General features: G+C 30.9%; 1 protein-coding gene across 1 annotated transcript in view; it reads left to right on the top strand.

The window, feature by feature from the left end:
* LOC148301972 (G protein-coupled receptor moody-like) overlaps window positions 1-25,561 on the top strand; it is a 79,378-nt gene that overhangs the window by 13,455 nt on the left and 40,362 nt on the right. Inside the window, exon 2 of the mRNA XM_088272399.1 lies at window positions 16,141-16,258. Within this exon, the coding sequence (XP_088128525.1) occupies window positions 16,149-16,258 (110 nt within the window). The 5' untranslated portion in view covers window positions 16,141-16,148. The remainder of the gene's footprint in view (window positions 1-16,140; window positions 16,259-25,561) is intronic.

Here is a 25,561-nt window from a genome sequence, read left to right as displayed (position 1 = left end):
CCTGGGAATCGAACCCGGGACCTCCAGAATGATAGTCGAGCGTGCTGACCATTACACTATGGAGGCGGACATATCAAAATTGAAAAACAATAATAAACGCTATAGAAACATTCAACTAAGTACACACCAGGGATGGGTGATTGAAATTAAAAAATACACACAATATTTTAGGTGTATCGAAATCATTGTTCACAAATCAGGTGTGTCCATTAAGGAGTTGTTTTTATTAACATCTCAACGATGCTTAAGAAGAATATGTAAGTCTGGGTATTTACAGGTCTAACAACCTGTCATATGCGCTTTTAAGTGATTACTTTATACATGTGTTACATTCGCCATTCTACCCACAATTGACTATTACTCCAAAAAACAGGTCAAATTACATAATAAGGTAAGTGTGACAAAAATATGTTTTCAGGCGTCTCTTAGTATGTAACATAATTACTGTAGAATCACATATATACATTTCATGAGGGTTTCTGCTGAGTGAAAAACTTACTCAACTCAACCCATAGATGGTGTCGAGAACTCGTGTGAGAGAAGTTGTCGAATTGACGCGACGTGAGAACTTTAGTTTAAGTTGTGAGAAAATTGAGTAGTGTGGTTGTCAATCATGGGTAGAATGGTGAATGTTACAAGTTTCTAAAGTGATCACTTAAGCCCGCCTATGATAGGTCGTTAGACATCTCAAGGTGGTTAAAATCCATTTCTAAAATAAAATCAAATAAAATCACATTTAAAACATTTTCCATAACTTACATACAGCTATACAATTATAACTGTAATACGCTACTTAAATTCATTCAATTTAAATTAATCGAATAAGAAAAGAAAAAAACATTTTCGACCCCTTACTTTTTGTGTTTATAACATTTTTTATACATACATACATACAGAATTTTGTCTAGCCTCCTATCAGTGTGATGATGTCGGTTACGACGAAACCCGTCACTGGTTGAATAAAATATATGTGAAAAAACATGTACCATAGAACGGAGCTACTTGAGCTTTGATGTGTTACTTGAGCCCAGTACAAAAAAATATTTAGATCTGAATTAGGTCTTCAATAATGAACGTATCGACATGATTAATTGTTTCCCTGACAGGTGACACTTATTGTATTTTATGTATTAATTTTAAATTAAACACAGATTTTTTGAGTCTACCAAAATGTATTTTACTAACAAAAACACATAAAAAATTATATTCTGACAATTGTTTCACCTTGTTAGGGCATTATCAAACATTCGTTTGTTAATAAAATACAACTTAGTAGACTCAAAAAATCTGTGTTTGATTTAAAATTAATACATAAATTAAAATGGAGTCCTACAAATTAAACGCCAAATCAATAGACACTTATTGTCACTATACGTTAATTATTGTAGACCAAATACAGATTTATTTATTTTTGTACTGGGCTCAAGTAACACATTAAAGTCCAAGTAGTCCCGTTCTACGGTAATTATTTTATTTTATAAAATGCAGTTCCACCAATAAATCTCAGTACAAAACTATATAAAAAAAAATATCTACCTTTGTTTTTTCAACAGAGTGGTGGGTTTCTCAAGCCATTCAAATAATTGATTTGCATGACTTAAGAAGAAGCCCACGTTTTTTTCTACATTTGTGTTGACATGCCCCCTGTAACATCTTGCCCCGGTCTGGCCTACCGTATAACAAATTATGCAAAATAGTGGTTCTTGACTACTTACGATTGTAATGACTTCATTGTATTCTAATTTGTCCCATTTTCTATCGGAGACCACGATACGGAACACACCCAACAATTATTTTCGACAAATGCTGCAATATCCTGATACGACAACACAAAATGGACAAATCCATTACAAAGTAGGTTTATTTTAAAATTTAAACATTAAATTATTTAAAACTTGAATTTGATTATTTTTCTTATTTTAATGGTTTATTTAATTAATCGTTACTTGGCAAATATCAATAATTATTAATTGTGGTATGTACCAAGTAAATAAAATGTAAAAATATAAGACTTGTATAATACCACTTTTTGAGTTTATTCATGTTAACATGACCAGTTTTGAGTACTAAAGATGTTCTCATCAACAGGTTTTATATATGTATATATATATACATCGGTAATGTAAAGGCAAAGGGGTATATCTGTCAAATTTTTAGTTTTCTATGTTTGTTCCACAAAATGTCTAAAATAGTGTATTCCATAATCTGGAAAAAGAATATAACTGTAGTTGCGATACTTATTAAGTTTTATTAAGATATGTACATATAAAAATACATAAAACAAATGAGTTATTTAATTTCACAAGTTTGTTTTTTGCTCTCCTGTAAAATTTGGTCTGAGACAGATATACCCCTTTGCGTTTGCACTACCGATATATATATTTATATATATATATATATATATATATATATATATATATATATATATATATATATATATATATATATATATATATATTTATTTATATATATATATATATATATATATATATATATATATATATATATATTTATATATATATATTTATATATATATATATATATATATATATATATATATATATATATATATATATATATATATATATATATATATATATATATATATATATATATATATATATATATGTTAGGTGGTACTAGTTTAACCCGTTTGCGTTCGTTTATGGTAGAGGTACTCCGAACCATTGAAAAATTAGTTAGAAATTCGGATCTTCTTAGTCAGTGCTGTTTTATTTAAACCATAAAGCGAAGAACATATCGCTCACTCCTTTCAAGAACGTCATAAATCAAAAAACTTGATTTTTCAGAATAACGTTTTAGGTTTAAAAATATAATACAATGTATTAAAAATAAATATGAAGCCACTTATTGAACTTTTTACTGTCCAACAGATCTTTTTAGGTAAAACCTGATGGTTTTTTCTCCATTTGAAAAATATTTAGTATATTTAAAAAAATAATTAAACTATACCTTTTCTTCAAAATGCAAAAACAACACTTTCTGCCCTGTAGCGGGTAAATATTTAGTTAAAAATATGCCTGTTTTGCTGGGATATAATACATTTTCTGGGCATTCCGAAAACACGCACAACTGAAAATTGACGATTTTTGATTTATGACGTTCTTGAAAGGAGTGAGCGATATGCGGTTCTTTATTAGAACTGCATATGTTCATATAATGTTCATGAACTTATCTTAAATATTATAAATGGTAAAATAATAAATGGATCTTTCTGAACTATAAAACAGATTAGTGCGTGCTGGTTAATTGACTTATTCCTCGCGGTAGAGTGGGGGGAAGGGGGGGGTAACGAGAAAACTTCGTGTAACATTTAGCTCATCTCGGCTAATTGCACTCTTCAATAATAATTATTCTCTTTTGAAATGATGCATGAATGACGTCATCAATTAAAACAATTGACTCCGAGTCATTCCATCTCTCTATTGGACACGTTCAACATTATTTACAAAAACAGGCCCGTATTAGATATTTCAACTGTGTGGAAATGTGTGCTGAATAAAAATGTCAAAAAGTCGTTTTTTTTCCTTATTGCTTATAAATGAGACTTTAAAAAATGTAGAAGGACTTTTGATTGGACCACGAATAGATGATTTCCAGCTTTCCATTATCAGCGTTAGTTACTGAAATTTGATTTTTTCCCTATTGAATACTTTGAAAAAAGTTTTTTTTAATTTTATTTACAAGATTTTTCAGTATTGGCGAATGTGATAGGTAAAAAAAAAACAAACGATTTATCAAATTAATCAATTTTTTCCTCAGTATTTCACTCTCTTATAAGTGAAAATGTTCTTTAAAAGTTTGTTTAAATATGTATTAATTTTTTTATACATGAAAAAAATTTAATTTCACATTCTTTCTACCTTTTATTTGTTCACTCGAAAGCAAAATATATTAATATTATCCTTTTTTGTTTCGGTTAAAAATTAGATGGTGAGTCTTTTCCATATCTAAAATTCAAACTATAAAAATAAACAAGATTAGAACCATACTTAAAAAATTAATTGCATACTTCAATTCTTTATTTTCCTTCTATTTACAACACTTTGAATGTATCCAAATACTTGTGAAAGATGATATCAATTGAATAATAAATAAGTTTCAATCATGGGTTACGGTGACTGTTACGTGTGTATAAAGTGATCACTTAAACAGCAGTTGATTACAAGTCGGTACACATACCCAGAATTCCATATTCCTGTTCATATATGTTGAGATATCAATATTGTTATCTTATATCATCACCCATTTCATGACATCCTTATTAATACTGGCTTATGAAGATAACTGGGTAGAGACCCAGTTAATTAATAATTTCACCTATATCTAATTAAAAGGATTTAAGGATAATGATAAGGAAGATTAGGTTTCAAAGAAGAATAATGAATTTAATCATATGTTAATTCGGCCCTGCAGTCTGAGATCCACCAGAATTCCTACAAATGTACCACCAGCATGCCAAGAGCCCGGGTTCACGACCCTGCGTTTTAATTAGTCGGACACTCTCCCTACTCGCTGCCCACCGCACCACCGGTCATTCTGTAATTGCCACCAATTGAACTAACAAGTTACTACTGTCCATTAATCAGCGTTAGGTACGTGGGCGCGTTGCGTAAATGATGAAAATCCAGTTATGGATTATAAAACTTAATATAAAACTTTATAAAAGACTTCACCATCTATCATTAGAATCCTAACTGTCCATCAAACCTAATCCCTTAGTAATAGATTTATATTATCCACTGACACTTCGTGATGGAATTGCATTTTTAATTTATTATTAGATTAAAACCAATATTTTTAGCTTTTCCACTTTTTTATTTGACCAGCGACCGGGTTTCGTCGTTACCGACATCATCAGACTGAGAGGCTATACAAATTGTTATGTTATATATAAAAGAAGGCAGGAGTTGATAACCATGATTTGATATAATTTTATGAGAAATTAATTTAATTTGAGTGAATTTAAGTATTGTATGATATTTAAAATATTTTTTATAAAAGTTTTTTTTGTATTGAAAGCACGATTTTATATAAAGTTATAATAGATTTGCATTTTTTGTAAATGAATTTAAATTATGTAACGAGGTATCAGGAAATGGTGGTTGACGGCTCCTTCCACTGAGCTGTGGTTGTCCGGGGGGAGTCCGAAGTTCTCTGAAATGTAAATTTCCCGGCAGTCATCTCTTATCGACAAGACATTAAGGCATCTATTGTTTCTTTTCTAATGGGTAAAGTAAGGGAGAATGAATGTGTGTTACTTGATCATTTAATATGTATTTATTATGACAATTTTTTAATCTATTTATTTCCAAAATTTCGAGCCTATCTAATTTTTTACCTTTACTACATTTGTGTAAGATTTTTACATTAACATTTTTATCGAAATCATGATTTGACTCTATCAAGTGGTTTGCAAAAGTGGAGTTTTCTTTTTTATTTCTCCAACTTTGGACATGTTCGTTTATTCTTATTTTAAACGATCGTCCTGTTTGCCCCACGTATTCAGCACTGCATGATCCACAACTTAATAAATTTGAGCCTGAATTTGTTTCTTTTTCCCTTTTATCTTTATTATTAATTAGTATTTTCCCCAGATTTGAATTATTATAAAAGGCTATTTTACTAATCCCTTAGTTTTTCATTTATGGATTCAGCAGTCACTTTGAGGTAAAATGTATCCGTTTTTAATTTAAGTTCCACTTTATTTATTTACTCTTCAAAACATGTTACATACATAAGTCATTTATCGCTCACTCCTTTCAAGAACGTCATAAATCAAAAAACTTGATTTTGCAGGAGAATGTTTTTAAAGTTTAAAAATATAACATAATGTATTAAAAATAAATATCAAGCCACTTATTGAACTTTTTTACTGTGCAACAGTTCTTTTGAGGTAAAACCTGAAGGTTTTTTCTCTATTTGAAAAATATTTAGTATATTTAAAAAAAAATAATTAAACCAAACATTTTCTTCAAAATGCAAGAATAACATTTTCTGCCCTGTAGCGGGTAAATATTAAGTTAAAAGTATGTTTCTTTTGCTGGGATATAGTACATTTTCTGGGCATTCCGAAAACATGCACAACTGAAAATTGACGATTTTTGATTTATGACGTTCTTGAAAGGAGTGAGCGATATATAATATTCCCGATGAGTAATTTATATTTCTCATTTTGGGACATGGGGTTAAGGTTAACAAGACTGGAACACAAATAATAAAGTTACAAAAAAGGTTTTTTTTTTAAATAACCAAAATTAATACTTGTCAAAATTTAAAAACAATAAACAGGTATAATAAATAGGCATAAGAAGCATATTTCAAAGAAATAAATGGGAAAACATAAGGTAAGCAGTATATTTTAAATAAACAAATTAGAAATAATAAAAAAATGAGAAAATTAAACAAATGAAAATATAAAAAAAAACATAAGGTATAAACAAAATAAGAAAATATGACTAAACCCACATGTATATATATATATATATATATATATATATATATATATATATATATATATATATATATATATATATATATATATATATATATATATATATATATATATATATATATATATATATATATATATATATATATATATATATATGTATATATATATATATATATATACATATATATATATATATATATATATATATATATATATATATATATATATATATATATATATATATATATATATATATATATATATATATATATATATATATATATATATATATATATATATATATATATATATATATATCTTCCATATGTATTTTCTCAAATCATTTATTTTGGATTCCCGAATGTACCATTAACACCACTTTTTTTTATAAAATCTACTGTGACACGTGTTTCGATGCATTCCGCATCATTTTGTGGTGTTTGAAAGTTGTGCGGAATGCACCGAAATACGTGTCACAGTAGACCTTAGTTATTTCTCTACTTCCTTCTCTAAACTCCCTTCTTCCTTTGCCTTCCTCATCATCATTAATTTTTAATTTTCATAAATATTTAATGGAAAGTAATTGTTTCATTCCCGTTCTGAAGGTCCCGGGTTCGATTCTCAGTGGGGGTATCAAATAAATATAAGTGATTTTTTCACTCTAATATTTATTCAATACCACCCAGGACAGGTACCTGAAGGGCTGATCACTTTTGATCCTTCAACTTCCACCTATACCTTGAAAGTATGGAGAATGAAAAGAATCTAAGAATTTAAAAAGAAATATATTGTAAGAAGATGTTAATATATTTATGATTTTAATTTAGTGTAAAAAATATTTTTACAACATTTGAGTGTGTCTAAATACTTGTTTACAAATCTGGATTATCTCCAATTATAGGAGTTATTTTTCATATTATTTTTTGACATCTCATCAAAGATTCATCCAGTATTCGGATCTCACACACTAATAAAAGAGTTTCTGCTCAATAAAAAGCTTCTTTTCATCTCACCAATAGATGTCTCTAGTGAAGTTCTAGTGATTCAAGAACAAAGTTTCGAAATTGGTTCATTTATATAGAACTTTAAGAATCTGAGTAGTGTAGTTGTCAATAATGGGTAGAATTGGTGGATTTTACACGTGTGTAAAGTGATCACTCAAACTAGTCTATGATCGTTAGCTCTGCAAATACCAAGATTTCCATATTCTTCTTCATCTTTTATGAGATGTCAAAAAATAATATAAAAAACAGATATTATTGAATATAATATACGCTAACTATCTTGTTTTGTAGATGTATACATCATTCCATTCGTGAATTTCTTGTTTACTTAGTGGACTGTGCAAATAACATTATCACAAATGCACGTGCAAAAAAGGGATATTGTATAATAAAAAGAGAACGTGATGCTATTATTATTTGGAAAAAAGATTTTTACGATCATTTGAAGAACGTGTGAGATACCACCAGACCATATACACGATTTTGACCCATTTTACTATGTTAATATTTATAGTTGGTCCTAGCTAGACCAATTTTACTATGTGAATATTAATATTTGGTCCTAACCAGACCAATTTTACTATGTGAATATTAGTATTTGGTCCTAGCTAAACTAATTTTACAAAGTGAATACTATATGTATTAATATTTGGTCTAAGCTTGGCCAATTTTACAATGTAAATATTTTTCTTCTTCAAATACTTACACCCCAATGGTGCATAGGGCACTGCATCATACAATAGTGGTGTTATCTTGATCGTTAACACATGAAGGAAAGGTGATCAGCCCTTCGCTTCATGTACCAGTTCGGGGTGATATTGTAGAAATATTAGAGTGAAAAATCACTTTAATTTATTTGACCCCACCTGATTAAAAAAATTGAACCCGGGACCTCCAGATCTGTAGCCAAGAGTGCTGACCATTACACGGAGACGGAAATACATTATTAAAGATAATATAAAAATTAATCATCATACCGCTTTCCGCAGAGGTAGGCATAGAGAATAGAACGCAACATTAATCTGTCTATGCAAACAATGTTCGCGTCTTCCATTTATATCTAGCAATTTGTACATTTTAAAGGAAAAATATTTTTTAATGTTGCTTTTGAAAAATGCTTCAAATGTTTTATTTTCTCTGTATTATTATTTATCTTGATAAACGGGCGAAACAAGTGAGTTAATTCACCCTATTTTAACTGAAATAATTATTTTAGTGGAAAACTTTTCAAATATACAATTGTCTGTTTTTCATTATTTTATTTTAAAAGTGTTTTCTTTATCCATACATATTTTAAATGAAATATTTTTCTCTTATGAACACGGTAAACACACGTTTTAATGTAGATATTATTTTCTTTTAGTGCTTATGTGTTTTAAATAACCGCACTAGTAACAATACTGGAATTTTAATTATTTTTATAACAGATTAGAGTTTCGCTCTAATTACGAATAGGCACAGCGAAAAAATGTTTAATGGCATCTTATAAACAAATTAATTCATTTAACTAAAACATAATCATGATATACATGGGTGATCGAATTAGGAAACCAAATTAAAAAAACTAATTTTTCGCATATTTAGAGTGTCCGAAAAATCGTATTTATTTATTTATTTCATCATACACATAATTTTTCTTCTTCTTCTCGGTGTAGGCCAGTTTTTAAAATGGATTAGCTTCTTGCGAAGTCGATTCCCAGCTCTCAATCCATCTCATTGGTGGTTTGGCCGGGAGTAGTCTACCCTGGAGTTGGCCGAGCAGTGCAATGTAAGGAAGTCTGAATGGTTCCACTCTCCTCACATGCGATCTTCTTCGATCTCGAATATTGCTCTTATCCTGCTGTTACTTATTCTATCTCGTAGACTCTTGCCAGATATGCTCCTTAGAGTTTTCATTTCTGACACTCAAATTCTTGGAACTTCTATATATATTGTTCAAATATGAAACATAGTGCTTGAATCACTAGAATTTAACTAGAGACATCTATTGAAAGAGTTTCTGCTTAAGTTTCAAGAATTTGAGTAGTGTGGTTTTCAATCATGGGTAGTATTGGTGAATCTTACACATGTGTAAAGTGATTATTAAATAGATTTATATTATCCACTGACACTTCGTGATGGAATTGCATTTTAATATATTATTAGATTAAAACCAATATTTTTAGCTTTTCCACTTTGTTTTTATTTGACCAGCGACCGGGTTTCGTCGTTACCGACATCATCAGACTGGTGATTATTTAAACCAACCTATGACTGTCGTAAGCCCTGTAAATGCTAAGACTTCCATATTCCTCTTCATCTATGTTGAGATAGAAAAATATATATAAAAAATAACTCCTATAGTCGGAAATAATCCAGAATTGTGAACAAATATTCGGACACACTGAAAATGCTATAAACTTATTATTTTATTTGTATTTTCGTCACAAGGTCCTCCAACAGGAAATACGTTACTAAGGAGCAAACATACATAAGCCGAAGAAGCGATGTCTGACCTACATTACATTCGATTATTAGTTACGAGTTGCGAATAATTACTTTGAAGGTCTTTATCAAATCGCTCGTTAGTTGCCAAAACGAAAATACGCACAGAATATTGTGTTTGCCTTCACCCTTAACCAATATTCCGCCTATTATTTCAACCGTATTCTCGGAAGGTTATCGTATTTGTGAAATAGGACAAATTTTAATGTCCTATTTTCCACGAAAGGCACCCTTTTCCATTGATACGAGTATTTGGGGTTTTACCCTGTAAACCACAGATTCCCAAAGTTATTTGACTCGGTTCTATTTTTCAACGTCAATATTTTTCATCGCCCACCTTTTTAAAACGGTATCTTTATTTAGGATAACAATAAATATTAAGCGTATATTTGCTTTTTTTTTTCACCAATACGACATGTGACATTTTTTTTTCACCAATATGACATGTGCATTTATATAATGTCATATTTCATATAAAGTTATTTAATGAAAAAAGTTTTTTTTTAAATATATTTATATGTTGTTTATCGTTTCGGCATTTACACGAGGCATAACAATGTTAAATTATAAATAAAATACTTGTTTTTTACCACTTGATTTTTTTTAATCTACTAGTTTCGGTAGCTTTATTTCTTCCATCAAAAATCTAAAGGTATAAATATAAACTTTGTTTATATTATATTTATACCTATATAAAACTGATATATACAATTATAAACTTATAAGGAAACAAATTATATGTCTATAATTTTTTTTATTTTGTACTGACATTTCTTGATGCAACTGCATTTTATATAATAAAAAAACAACCATATAGTTTTTTTTATTACATTTTTTATTTTGCCATTTACAGAGCTTAGACAAAATTCTATGTTATATACACAACAAGGCCGGGGTCGAAAACCATGATTAAATATAATTTTTCTGACAAAATTCATTTATTTTTAATTAATGTTTTACTTAGTAAATACCACTATTTCTTAAAATCTACAGTGACACGTGTTTCAATGCTTTCGGTGTTTGAAAATGATGCGGAATTCATCGAAACACGTGTCACAGTAGATTTTAAGAAATAGTGGTATTTAATAAGTAAAACATTGATTAAACATGGATAGATTTTACCACAAAGTGACTTCTGAATCAATTAATGAAAATAAATTTAAGTTGAAGAAGTGTATTGTCGTTATATGTAATTACATTATAAGTTTTGGTGAGGTGCTTAAGTAGAATTTTATTTTTAAAATTTTGGAATTGAATTTTTGTAGGTATATTTAAATGACGTACAGGTGAATCTAGAACCGGTGGTTGGCAGCTCTTTCTACAGCACATTGGATGAGAAAGTTATGTGTTCTCCGAAATATTAAACAAATTTTCAATTTGAACTCTTCATAATTTACTCATGCCTTTGGTCCATATTTTTATTTACATTCTTTGAATGTGTCCAAATACTTACAATTTAGTTACAAATCTGGATTATCATCAATTCTAGTAGTTATTTTTCATATTATTTTTTGACATCTCATCAAAGATGAAGAAGAATATGGAAGTCTGGGCATTTACGGGGTTGACGACCATCATAGGCTGGTTTATGTGATCACTTTACACACGTGTAACATTCACCAATTCTACCCATTATTCATAACCACACTACTCAAATTCTTGAAAGTTCTATAATTATATAGATTTTTTTCATATATATTAATATGAATCAATTTTGAAACATTGTTCTTGGATCACTAGAATTTCACTAGAGACATCTGAGATGAAAAGATTATTTTTTGTTCCTTTTTAAAACCCTTGTTTGTTTGAAATGTGGGTATCATAGTTGTGTACTGAAGGATTTTTATATTTTTTCTAATTTGTTGCTCAACCATTATATCCATTCATAATATTCCACAAGCGGGCAATTTGCCCAGTTTGGGAACCTATGCTGTGCACTAACGGTAAATTATTGAATATTAACTGCCCGTTAAAAGCAGACTATTGGTATTCATATCAATAGCGCACAATGAGATATACATTGAGGCGTGTCATTTTTGTTAAGTTTAATTTAATTGAACAAGGGCTGTGAGAAGGGCTGGAATTAAAGTGAAAAGATAACGAATAATCTATGAAGTGTAGATAATTCAAAGATAATTTCTGGATTTTTATTTAAAATTTGTACAACATTATGAAACTGATTTAAGCTTTGTACTAACATTTCTTGGTGGAACTGTATTTTATATGATATACCAATAATTATTTAGTTTTTTCCACTTTTATTTTTTTAGACCAGTGACCGGATTTCGTCGTGATAGACAGACAAATCATTACCAGTCTGACGATATCGGTCACGACGAAACCCGGTCACTGGTCGAATAAAATAAAAGTGAAAGAAAAAACTATACAGTTGTTCTATTATATTCTGAAGCTGGTTGTCGATTAGTATTATTAGGAAGTTAGTGATAACGAGTAAATAAATAATTTTAAACCAATTTTAAAAAAATTCACTGGGTCTATTTCTTCTTCATTGAACTCAAAAAACATTTTAAAAATCTTAATGAACAGCCACATATAGATAGTAAAATAATTGACGCATAAATACAACTTCCGAAATTTGAGTGATTGTCAATTATATGTAGAATGTTGATTATTTTATTAAAAAACGACAGATGTTTTCGAAACTAGTCGTAAATAAAAATAAAACTCGATAAAGTGGTATATTCAATTGTTTAATGTTAATAAAATGATCATGTCATTCCACAAAGTTAATGCCGAATCAATAAATAATAGAATGTTGATGTTATACCTGTGATCACTTAAAACCAGCCCATGATAAGTCTTACGCCCTACTCCTGCATCAGACTCCAAAATTTTTCATGAATTGATTCGGCAGTCGCTTTGTGGTTATATCTATTCATTTTTAATTAAGTCTTCAATTTGTACTTAGCTTCACATACGACTTTTGTGAAGATGATGCGGAATGCATCGAAACACACAATAGATGTTAATAAAGAGTGGTATTTAACAAGTAAAACGTAAATTAAAAATTAAAAATGAATATTTATCAAACAATATCACCATAGTTATAGCAAATAAAAACCCATCAGCGGAAGCTAAACTGGCAGTGCACAACGGAGTCCTGGTTCCAACTCTAATGTATGGAAGCGAAACACGGAGTTGGCAAAAGAAGGATGAAAGTAAACTGAATGCAGTCGAAATGCGATCTCTCAGAAGAATGTGCTACAAAACGATGTATGATAGGTGTTCGAATAGTGAAATAAGGAAGGAATGCAAAGCTGAGATAAGCATTATCGATAAAATTAAGAAAGGTGTGTTGAGATGGTTTGGACATGTAGAACGAATGAGTGCGGAAAGAACGGTGAAACAAATTTATGAGGCGAATGCAAGTGGAAAAAAGAGCAGAGGAAGACCGAGAAAAACATGGCACGATCAGGTATGCCAAATACTTGAATGTGGTCAGGTTATAAGTCGTAACAATCGGCGGGTTATGTATGAGGAGATGCATGAACGTGGAAGAGGCGAATAATCTTTGCAAAGACAGAGTGGTGTGGCGTTCTATTCTCTCTGCCTACCCCTGTGGGGAAGCGGCGTTATGGTTAGTTAGTTAGTTAGTTAGGACATTGGAGTATTCACCCTACGAAGGAGATGTCATTTTTTAAAGTTTCTTAACTTGATAGATACATGTATATGGAAATCTGAGCATCCCAGGGCTTACGACCTGGCATTTGGCTACATTACACATGTTTCATATCAAGTTGAGACACTTCTTTATCTATGTTGAGAAATCGATATTAATATGCTCTTACGCCGATTGCTTTCCTGATTATTCCACAAGCTTAAATTGAATTTTTTTACATTTTCATCATAAAAAACAGATATTTTACTTAAGATTTTTCTCGATCACTGCATAAATTTAATATCAATTCGTTTTAAAATTCATAAAAGTAGTATAAAAAATTGGAAAAAGCTCCGTTTTCCCAAATAAGAATGAGCAATTATGTACAATACAAAATGGCGGCTTTCTATGCTGCAATAAATCATAAATCGACAGCAAGCTTGTCACTATCTTGTCTGGGAAATGATTAATTGCTTCTCTTTCCGTATGTTGTGAACAATGTTTAAACAAATACTAATTTGGTACAATCTCTTCGAAGCACGCTACTAAATTTTAATCTAGCAAAGAGTAAATAACTCGTTAAAACAACAAAATATATACATTTACTCGAATTAGCTTTTAAGCGATTTCTTTGTTTTAAAATCAGAATAAATATTTTATTATAACTTAATTATAATGTCTACCGGTTTCGAAGCTATCAAGTTAGGTAGACATTAAAATTAAGTTATAATAAAATATTTATAGTTATTTTAAAACAAAGTTACATTTTAATTATAAATAAAAAGTCTCATACATATTTCAGGACAAATCTATGATCGAAAAGCTCTCTGCTAAATAAAAAACTTATTTATTGTAACTGCAGACAGTTGGTACAGTTCCATATTGAATTGTTGGGTAATATATCCAAAATGAAACAAGATTTTTGTTGGATTGAATTCTACATTTATTTATGTATATCTTAATAAGTGACGCGTTTCGTTTGATAATGTCTTAAGAAGACGAAACGCGTCACGTATTAAGATATATATAAATAAATGTAGAATTCAATCTAACAAAAACCTTGTTTTCTTTTGGTAAATTACCCAACAATTAAATAAAAAACTCAGCTCAAATAAAGATACTGCCAAAAACTATCATGTGAAAGAAGTTGTCATTGATGTTTTCAGGCGATATAGGCCACGCAAAAACCAGCATTATAGTGCTACATCTTTTCTTACGCAAACACCTGTTCGTTCTATTTACTCGGCTGCAGATCTTCGCTCTTTCTTCTTGCAATCTCTTGAGTTTCTTTGGAGGGGAAGAAACACGAGATTGGTGAGAAGTAGGAACGTCTCGAGAAATTTTATCCGAGTCTATTGTTGCCACACATATGAGCTTTTATTTTTATTTATCTTCTCCTCATATTGCGAGCCGACGCCTCAAAGAGCTTTTTGTTTTATATTTTTAATAAACGTACCGCGCAGGGGCGTGCGGTGATTATTTTAAGAAGGAAAGCTGGTGTATATATTTTTTAATGTAGGTATTTAGCTTGAGATGTGTGAATGGCACAAAAAAATATACATTCAAAATGTTACGATGGTGTGAAGACTATTCATTTTTATTAATGAATAAAACGTTATTATATTATTAGATTAAAACCAATATTTTTAGCTTTTCCACTTTATTTTTATTTGACCAGCGACCGGGTTTTGTCGTTGCCGACATCATCAGACTGGTCGATGATGTCGCCAACGACGAAACCCGGTCGCTGGTCAAATAAAAATAAATTGGAAAAGCTAAAAATATTGGTTTTAATCTAATAATAAAATAAAAATGCAATTCCATCACGAAGTGTCAGTGGATAATATAAATCGAATAAAACGTTCATAAATTGATACATCTTGCCATAATTTTGAAGTCTATTTTGGACGTGATCAGTGTTATTCCTCGGTCCTTTGTTCCTATTTCTAACTTGATTCGTCTACTAAATTTGTTTTACTGTTTTTTCTTCACTCGTTCATTCCACCTATCCAAACCATCTCAACACAGTTTTCTTTATTTTATCGATAGTGCTTATCTCAGCCTTGCATTTTTTCCGTATATTACCACTCAAACATCTATCATATATCGTTATGCCATCTATTCATCTAACAGGTCACATGTTTACTGAATTCAGTATCATCCTTCTTTTGACAGCTTCATGCCTCATTTCCATACATTTAACTCATTACTTTCTAATTATTTATATTTTTTCATCATGACTAAAGTAATTTATGTTATTATTTTCTGAAGGGAAGCTATTCAACCTTTTTATACAAATAGTTTTGCTCCTATTATTTAGAGTTACATCAAATTTTAAATGAGTTTTTTTGTGATGCTATTTTCTATAATTAATTGTGTAACTGATATGTTTCTTCATATATTTTAATATATTTAAGAAAATTTAGGAATATCGTTTCAATTAAATTAAAAGCAACTAAAATAACAATTGGGCTTTTTGTACATAAAGAAATACTAGTTTGTAGTACAACGTCATTAAAGGAATCACTTGAATTAACATTAGCCTTTGTTTTTTTCAGATATCAAAATGTCTACCAACTTTGGAAACTACGCAACGTCAGGGTCTGACAATTCTTCCCATTGGGCCCTGAAGAGTGTGGACGATGCTCAGGTTACAGATTTAACTGAACTTTCAAGGTATTAAATATTTATTATATTGTTAAGTATTCGGCTGTCCAAACTCAAAACACAGTAAGGGACTTTTTTTTTGAAAGACGTGTCTTGCATTTTTGGACTAAGTAGATTCTACTCAGTCCAATAATGCAAAAAAAAAACGTTTTTAAAAATGCCCCTTACTGTGTTTCAAGTTTGGACAGCCGTACTATGTAAGATGTTGAAGGTGATCAGTACTAACTCGCTAGTACTTTAACTTTGGTTCATTATACATACTATAAGTATTACTAGGTAGCTCTAAGTGAGTGACTGATTTCTAGCAGAGACAAATCTAGAATGCCCTTGCCAGACTATGCGGGTATATACACGATTACTATATTGTTGTCACCAAAGTGTCACCAACATATATCAAGCAATTATCTTAGATAATCTATCGATGCAGTTTCGTTATTTTAAACGTTTTTTTTTCAAAAATAACTGTTGTTGCAACCATTTCGAAAAAAGCTATTTAAAAAAACGTTCAATTAACTACTTACAGGTCTTTGGAAGCCGATTACCTTAAACAAGCCAATTACTGGTAAAATGGTGAATTGACAGCAAAAAACTTTACATCATCGATGAAATACCGTTTTTAGTTTTTTTTTTAAAAAACATATATATTTATCTCTCTCTGCCACTCAGGCTAAAACCTATATAAGACATATTCGCTGCGCAATGCTAGATTAAAAGCAACATTTAGGAGTTTTTTCCCGTTTTTTTTATCACATTTTTTAAATCACATTTTCATATGGTATACGGAGCGCGTTGGAAGTTTTTGGTATCGTAAGGAAAGGGCAATTATCTATAACCTAGCTATGAGTATTTCAATGTTTTAGAGTTAGTACATAAACCCTGAGGATGACAAGGTTCTTGTCGAAATCGGTTGGAAAAAGTGTACGAATAAAAATGGTTAAAACAAAGTTGTTTTATTTTATAAAGTTTATAAAATTTGCCACAAAGTATCTGCGAAAAATATTCAAGAAATAAAACCTATATACTTCTCTCTCTTTGTCGCTCATACTAAAATCTTCGAATTCCTAATTTTATTAGATGATTCATATCAATCGCGTGCTGCAAAGGTTTTTTTTGATTTTGGTAATTTTATTTTATTTTATTTTATTTATTAGGGAATTGTACAGCTGACATATAAAAAAAATATATACTAAACAATAATAACATTAACAATAATAAACATTACATTACATTAACAAAAAATAGTTACGTTAAAAAAAAAGCCAATTAAACAATTCCACATTTATGTTATAAAACTATTAAAAAACATTCAGAGATTAAACAAAAAAAGGGTATTATATAAAATAATAGATTTAGAAGGAAGGAGAAGGAAAGGAGAGGAATTAATAAGGGTGGTTAAAGGATTTTTTTTTCTAGGTAAGAAGTTGAAAAATATATTTATAAATATACATACATACATATACATACGCATACAAACACACATACACACATATATATATATATATATATATATATATATTTACCTACATATACACATATACATATACATTATATATACAGAAAAAAATTGTCATGCACCGTTCATCCCCCACCCATAACATAACTAGGTTATTTATTGGTGGAGAGTAAACAGAGTATGACAACTTTCTACTAACCTCTTTTTTTTATTATAGCTATGCTTTTTCCGAAAATATCAATGTCATAAAATGTCTTGTTGTAATCTCGATTCGACTTTTTAAAACTTTATCTATACTATGTATGGTGCATACCCATGGCTGCATATGAAATGATTGATCCAGTCACAATTAATTCGACTGTACGTTCTAATTCGGTGATCAGATCGAATGGCCGGTCAATTGGCAGTCGTTACAATTCGAGCCGTTGAATTTGAGCCAAGGTGACTGCAGACGAGCGACAAACTAGCCTATTATGAGGAGCATACAATACATGTGATTGGGTTTCGATTGGATATTGTCGTATTCATAGGAATTGAGATGATTGCATGGTAGATATATGTGTACTAATGCAATGTGTCCCAAACTATATTGTTTATAAATTTCGCTTCTATTTGGTTGAATAATTTGATGATTTAAATATAAACACATAAAAAAATATATAAAAAAATAAACGTTTTGTGTAAGTCCAAATTCTTATTCACAAATCTGGGTTTCTCCACTTTTATTTTTTAGTAGTTATTATAACATTATGATATCTCATAATATATGAAGAAAAATATGGATGTCTGGGTATTTACAGGGCTTAAGACCTGTCATAGGCTGGTTAAAGTGATCATTTTATACACTTTTGATTGACAACTATACTACTCAAACTGTACTTTTGGAAAGCTTTTGCTTTATGATGTATATGTATGTATGTATATATCAAAAACTCCTTAGGTCATTTCATGTGTGAGATCGCGGCAGTAACTATGGTTGATTTGAGTATCAGATAGATCAGATGTAGGAAGAAATAATAGAAGGCTACATCACTCTGTCTTTGCAAACATTCATGCACCTCCTCATACATACCCGCCGATTTTTTCTACTTCTAACCCGACCGCTTTCAAGTATTTGTGACACACCTGATCATGCCAAGTTTTCCTCGGTCTTTCTCTGCTCCTATTTACAACTACATAAATTTATTTTGCCGTCTTTCCTCAATCATTCTTTCCATATGTCCAAACCATCTGAACACATACAAATTCATGTCAGATTGTTTTCCAAATTATTTGATACTTTTATTTAAAATTAAAATTAAAAAACAACTCCTTCAAATTTGTGTCGGGTTGTGGTCCCGTGGTTAGTGTCTTTAGTCAGAGTTTTTCAGTTCGAACCTACTCTACCACAATTTGATACTTATTTTCAATAATGTGCCGCTTAGGCTCACAGAAATAGTATGAAATTGAAGTATTTTTGTAAATGATAAAATCAAAAATACTTTTCTTTTCCAATAAAAAAAATAATATATTTACATAGAGAGAATGTATGCGCCACACCGCACAGAATGTAGGCATATCATGTTGACGTATAGCTCTTTATCATTTGAAAATTAAATTCTTCAATACATGACGAAGATATCACGGATGACAATCGTGGAACATTTAAAAACTTATATTTCATGAAATTAAAAAAGTTTTGAGCTTTTGAAAACATGCGAGTACATACGCAAGTTTGCTGAGTTTTCAAATAAATTAAGTTTTGATTAAATCGAAAAACCGTAAAACTTTATAAATATTTTATTTTTAATTTAGTAGATCCACACCCTAAGGGTCCGATCTTTTTGAAGCGATTAATAAATGCGGTGGACGCACTCGTTTATATGACGTATAGCTCAGGAACGTACTTCTTACATTTTACAAGTTTTTTGTTTCGAAATACTGTGGTGACTCGGGTTGGTCCCTATACGGACAGAGGACCTGTAAAGCTGTTAATTTGGCAAAAGTGATCTAGCGAAAACAGTGACGTAGCGGAGGTTATAAAAGCCCTTACACACTTGGATTTGCTCTCTTTTCACCTACCCGTTCGACGAACTAAACCAGCTGCCTGACATTTATAAAATAGAACTCTAACTAACTAACTAACTAACCATCACGCCGCTTCCCCGCAGGGGTAGGCAGAGAGAATAGAGCGCCACACCACTCTGTCCTTGCAAACATTCTTCGCCTCTTCCACGTTCATGCATCTCCTCATACATACCCGCCGATTGTTGCGACTCCTAACCTGACCACTTTTAAGTATTTGGCATACCTGATCGTGCCATGTTTTTCTCGGTCTTCCTCTGCTTCTTTTCCCGCTAACATTCGCCTCATAAATTTGTTTTACCGTTCTGTCCTCACTAATTCGTTCTACATGTCCAAACCATCTCAACACACCTTTCTTAATTTTATCGATAATGCTTATCTCAGCTTTGCATTCCTTCCTTATTTCACTATTCGTACATCTATCACACATCGTTTTGTCGCACATTCTTCTGAGAGATCGCATTTCGACTGCATCCAGTCTACTTTTATCCTCAGTCAAGGATAAAAAAAAACTAAAAACATACTTTATGGAAAGATGTTTGTGTCACTGCGTGCTTCCATTACGCTATACCGGGGCGGAAAATATGTTTAAATAAACTAATTACATATTTTCGGAAAGCTTTATTTTATATCAGAAAAAGTCATCGACTAGTCGACACTTCGGATATCCCTGCTATAGCATTTATAATAAAAATCGTTATATTGGAAATAAGTGAATAGAGTACGAATATTCGTACGTTAATATACGTAGCACAATAGCAACGAAGGTGTGTGATGGTTCTGATAAGTCGGAAATCATTTCAAAACCTATTTGTATCTCGTGAATCCAATTCTGTATAATATTTGGGTACAACAATTTGCGTGTATCCAAATCCCTCTTTACAAATCTAGGTTTCTCCACTTAGGAAATATTTTTACACTAGCTAACCATTATGCCGTTTCGCAGCAGGAGTAGGCAGAGAGAATAGAAAGTCTTTTCAAGCCGTTTTCACATCCATGCATCTCCTCATACATACCCGCCAATTATTTCGACTCCTTACCTGACCACTTTCAAGTATTTTTAAATATAATTAAAATGTAACTTTGTTTTAAAATCTCTATAAATTTTATAGTGATTTTAAAACAAAGTAACATTTTAATTATTAAATGAAAAATCACAAAGTTAGTGCTGCAAATAAAAATTATATTTTTAAATACTTGATAATATCATGTTTTCCTCTTTGTTTTTTTGCTTCTATTACCAACCACTTTCGCCTCATAAATAGTAATTTTTGCTGATATTTCTTCACTTACTCGATTCACATGTCCAAACTGTCTCAAAATGACCATTATTATTATCATTTTAAATTTCTCCGCCTCCGTAGTCTAATGGTCAGCACGCTCGGCTACCGTTCTGGAGGTCCCGGGTTCGATTCCCAAGGGGGGTAAAATAAATATAAGTAATTTTTTCACTGTAATATTTATTCAATATTACCATGGACCGGTACCTGAAGCGGAGGGCTGATCACCTTTCCTTCATGTGTAAAACGATCACGATAACACTGCGTTTATAAGTCACAGTGCCCTATGCACCATTGGGGTGCGGATAAGGGTTTTAATAAATCAATTTCTCACTTCGCTTCATATGTGAGTTCGCAGAAGTATTTTTGGTTGATTTGAGTAAAATTTAGAAGTAGACTGAATGCAGTCGAAATGCGATCTCTCAGAAGAATGTGCGACAAAACGAACGATGTATGATAGATGTACGAATAGTGAAATAAGGAAGGAATGCAAAGCTGAGATAAGCATTATCGATAAAATTAAGAAAGGTGTGCTGAAATGGTTTGGACATGTAGAACGAATGAGTGAGGAAAGAACGGTAAAACAAATTTATGAGGCGAATGTTAGCGGGAAAAGAAGCAGAGGAAGACCGAGAAAAACATGGCACGATCAGGTTTGCCAAATACTTGAAAGTGGTCAGGTTAGGAGTCGTAACAATCGGCGGGTATGTATGAGGAGATGCATGAACGTGGAAGAGGCGAAGAATGTTTGCAAGGACAGAGTGGTGTGGCGCTCTATTCTCTCTGCCTACCCCTGCGGGAAAGCGGCGTGATGGTTAGTTTGTTAGTTAGGAATAGGCCACATCCAAAAAGTTGTGAAAAAAGAACTAATGAAAATATGTGATTTTGATGCCATTCTCCTCAATGTCATCGATGTATATTTGGCTGTGCACAATTTGTAGAAGGATAGGCGTACGTATTTTATTACAGTATATTGATGAAGGCCTGTCATGAATACTCAACGATGTATTGTACACTACATCGCACTTTCAATAATAATTACAGTGGATATCCTGTAAACTGTATATATTTTACCAATCCCAATCCCAATAAAATCGTGAAATATTTCAAATACAAGTGCATACTGTATTCTAAAAGCAATACTAAAAGTTTCAAACAAAATTTTTAATGTAATGTTTGTATTAAATTTTGTTTTGGTTAAAAAATACTGGTAATAGTCAAAATGTCGATTTTCCCTTACGTTAAACACTAAATAAATCATTTTTTTATGTACATGTTAAAAAGATAACTTGTATCACCCAACAAAGACAAAGAGGATGGAACCCCACACTTGTCGTTCCCCACATACACTCCTAGTTTCCTTCACATCCATACACAAGTTCACATTTGCTCGATATACTTTCTTAGTCATTTTCTTATTATCCATTCACTCGCATGTCCATACCACCCTAAAGAACTTAAATATATATATATATATATGTATATATATATATATATATATATATATATATATATATATATATATATATATATATATATATATATATATATATAATAATAATAATAATAAAACCCTTATCCGCACCCCAATGGTGCATAGGGCACTGCTTCATATAAACGCAGTGTTATCTTGATCGTTTATACATGAAGGAAAGATGATCAGCCCTCAGCTTCAGGTACCAGTCCAGGGTAGTATTGAATAAATATGACAGTGAAAAAATCACTTATATTTATTTTACCCCCCTTGGGAATCGAACCCGGGACCTCCAGAACGGTAGCCGAGCGTGCTGACCATTACACTACGGAGGCGGACAAATAAATATATATAAATATATATATATATATATATATATATATATATATATACCGTAAAGTGGGTATACTTTGCACCATGGGTGATACTTTGCACCACCTTCTGTAAAGAAATTGTAGAGCTGGTCATCTCTGATACATGTCATTTTTCATTCTACTTTCTATTGTTTCTGATAGATGGCACTTCAATCTACTTTTTAGTTTACAGAAGTAACAGTCGGTCGTCATTGCTTCAATGCGTTTTTCCTGTCCGAACGTAAAGAAAGTTTTCTGTCTGAAAATTGTGTCCGAAAAAATCCAGTAGAATCAGTATACTGAAACTAGTTACAACAAGTGAGTGGTCTCTAAATCGTAGGTAGGTAGGCCCTGCTTTTCTCAAATGCTGTATTTTTTAGTTACGTTGTCAAGTTTATGTAAAAATAATATTTTTTTAAGAACTGACTTGTATTGACCACATTTGGGGTAACATTGCACCAAGTGCAAAGTATCCACAAAAGGCCATAGTTAATTAATTTGATGAAAAGTCTTAAAACGGCTAATACAACTTGACATGTTTGCTAAACATCTATAGGTTTTGTGTACTTACTTAATTCCTGATTAATAGATTTATATTATCCACTGACACTTCGTGATGGAATTGCATTTTTAATTTATTATTAGATTAAAACCAATATGTTTAGCTTTACCACTTTTTTATTTGACCAGCGACCGGGTTTCGTCGTTACCGACATCATCAGACTGGCCAGTCTGATGATGTCGGTAACGACGAAACCCGGTCGCTGGTCAAATAAAAAAGTGGAAAAGCTAAAAATATTGGTTTCAATCTAATAATAAATTAATTCCTGATGGTATATTTTTTTCAAAAATATCAAGAACACACAAACAGCGGCCTTATGCCAGATGATACTGCGATTTTACACCGAAGAGAGTGGAGCAGTGTTTGGAGGCCATTCGAAATGGTACAATCAGTCAAAGAAAGGCTGAAGAAATTTTCAAAATCCCCAGAAGGACGATTAACTATAAGCTCAAAGGTCAGCACACAAAACCTGTGGGAAAACCTCCGATATGTGACAAGGGCGAAGAGCAATCCTTCGTAAACTGCATAGTAGACATGAGTGAGTACGGTTTCCCAGTGAGTGTTTTTAACATTCGCTACATTCTAATAGCTTATTTGGATAGATTTGGCAGAAGAGTACGAATATTAAAGAACAACGTACCAGGCTCTGAATGGATAAGATCATTTTTGCAAAGACATAAAACCTTGGCTGTTGCTAAAACTAGTCAGTTGCTTAATCGGTTGCCATTAAAAGCGTATGACGATGACGTCCGCCAGAGTTTTCAACAGTTTTTGGAAGAAAACAGATTCAACCCAAAGAATTCAGTCTTAAAACGCAGGAAAACGATACCGATAGAACCAGGTAAGAGCATTGCTCACGATCCAAATGTCGAAATGAACGTTGACGAGACACAAATGCTACCTGAACCAACTACATCAATGATCCCACCTTCCGCATCGAAACTTCCAGCATTAACTGATTATAGTTCACACGGAAGCTTTGAGGAAGAGGGAGAAGAACAAAAACGATGACTGAAACCAGTTATCGTATTTGTTCTTCCGTTTCATTAGGACCAGTAAAAAAGAAGGTGGGAGAATATGTCGTATTTCATTATGAAGGAGAAAAATTTCCGGGACAGATTTTGGAAATAAAGAAAGACAGAGCTGTTAAATCCATGCAAGAGAGTCTCAAATCGTGGAAGTGGCCGATGAAGGATGACTTTCTTCAATATTCTTGGAAGGATGTAGCGGGTTCCATAAAAGAACCGTAAATGCAATCCAAAAGAGGTTTCTTTACCGTCCCGGAACTTGACCATATTTAGACCTAATTTAATTTTAATTCCTATTACCTATGTAGTACGATATGTTTTAATATCCACCTTTTATTTTATATAATTTTAAACCTTCAGTTTTGAAAAAAAAAACATTTTTGTTAGATTTTTCAATATTTAAAAAAAAAAAAAACCTATCAAGTGTCTTATTTTTCCATAATTATACAATATTATAATCTGCATTTAGTGAACTGTGAGCCAAAACCCTTCATAAGGTGCAACAAAACTTGTAGGATAGCCTTTACTTTGTATCAATTTGGATTCTAGTACGAAAAGTGTAGAGAAAATATCATGGTGCAAAGTTGTACTTTACCCCGGGATACTTTGCACCAAAATATAAATGTAAAAAAAAAATACAGGCAAAATAGATAAAAATTTAAAAACGTATCAGACATGTTACAGGTATATGTGTTATTACATTGCAATAGTTGAAACCTCAGAAAAAGTAAAAAACCTGATCTGAATAGACAATTTTTTGAAAAAATGCAGTATTTTGGTGCAATGTATACCCACTTTACGGTATATATATATATATATATATATATATATATATATATATATATATATATATATATATATATATATATATATATATATATATATATATATATATATATATATATATATTTATATATATTTATATATATATATATATATATTTATATATATATATATATATATATATTTATATATATATATATATATATATATATATATATATATATATATATATATATATATATATATATATATATATATATATATATATATATTTATATATATATATATATATATATATATATATATATATATATA

Source organism: Brachycentrus maculatus, unplaced genomic scaffold, assembly GCF_059751285.1.
Source record: "Brachycentrus maculatus isolate JH-2025_06_01 unplaced genomic scaffold, ASM5975128v1 h1tg000496l, whole genome shotgun sequence".
Classification (NCBI taxonomy): domain Eukaryota; kingdom Metazoa; phylum Arthropoda; class Insecta; order Trichoptera; family Brachycentridae; genus Brachycentrus; species Brachycentrus maculatus.
This window is presented reverse-complemented; position numbering and strand designations above follow the sequence as displayed.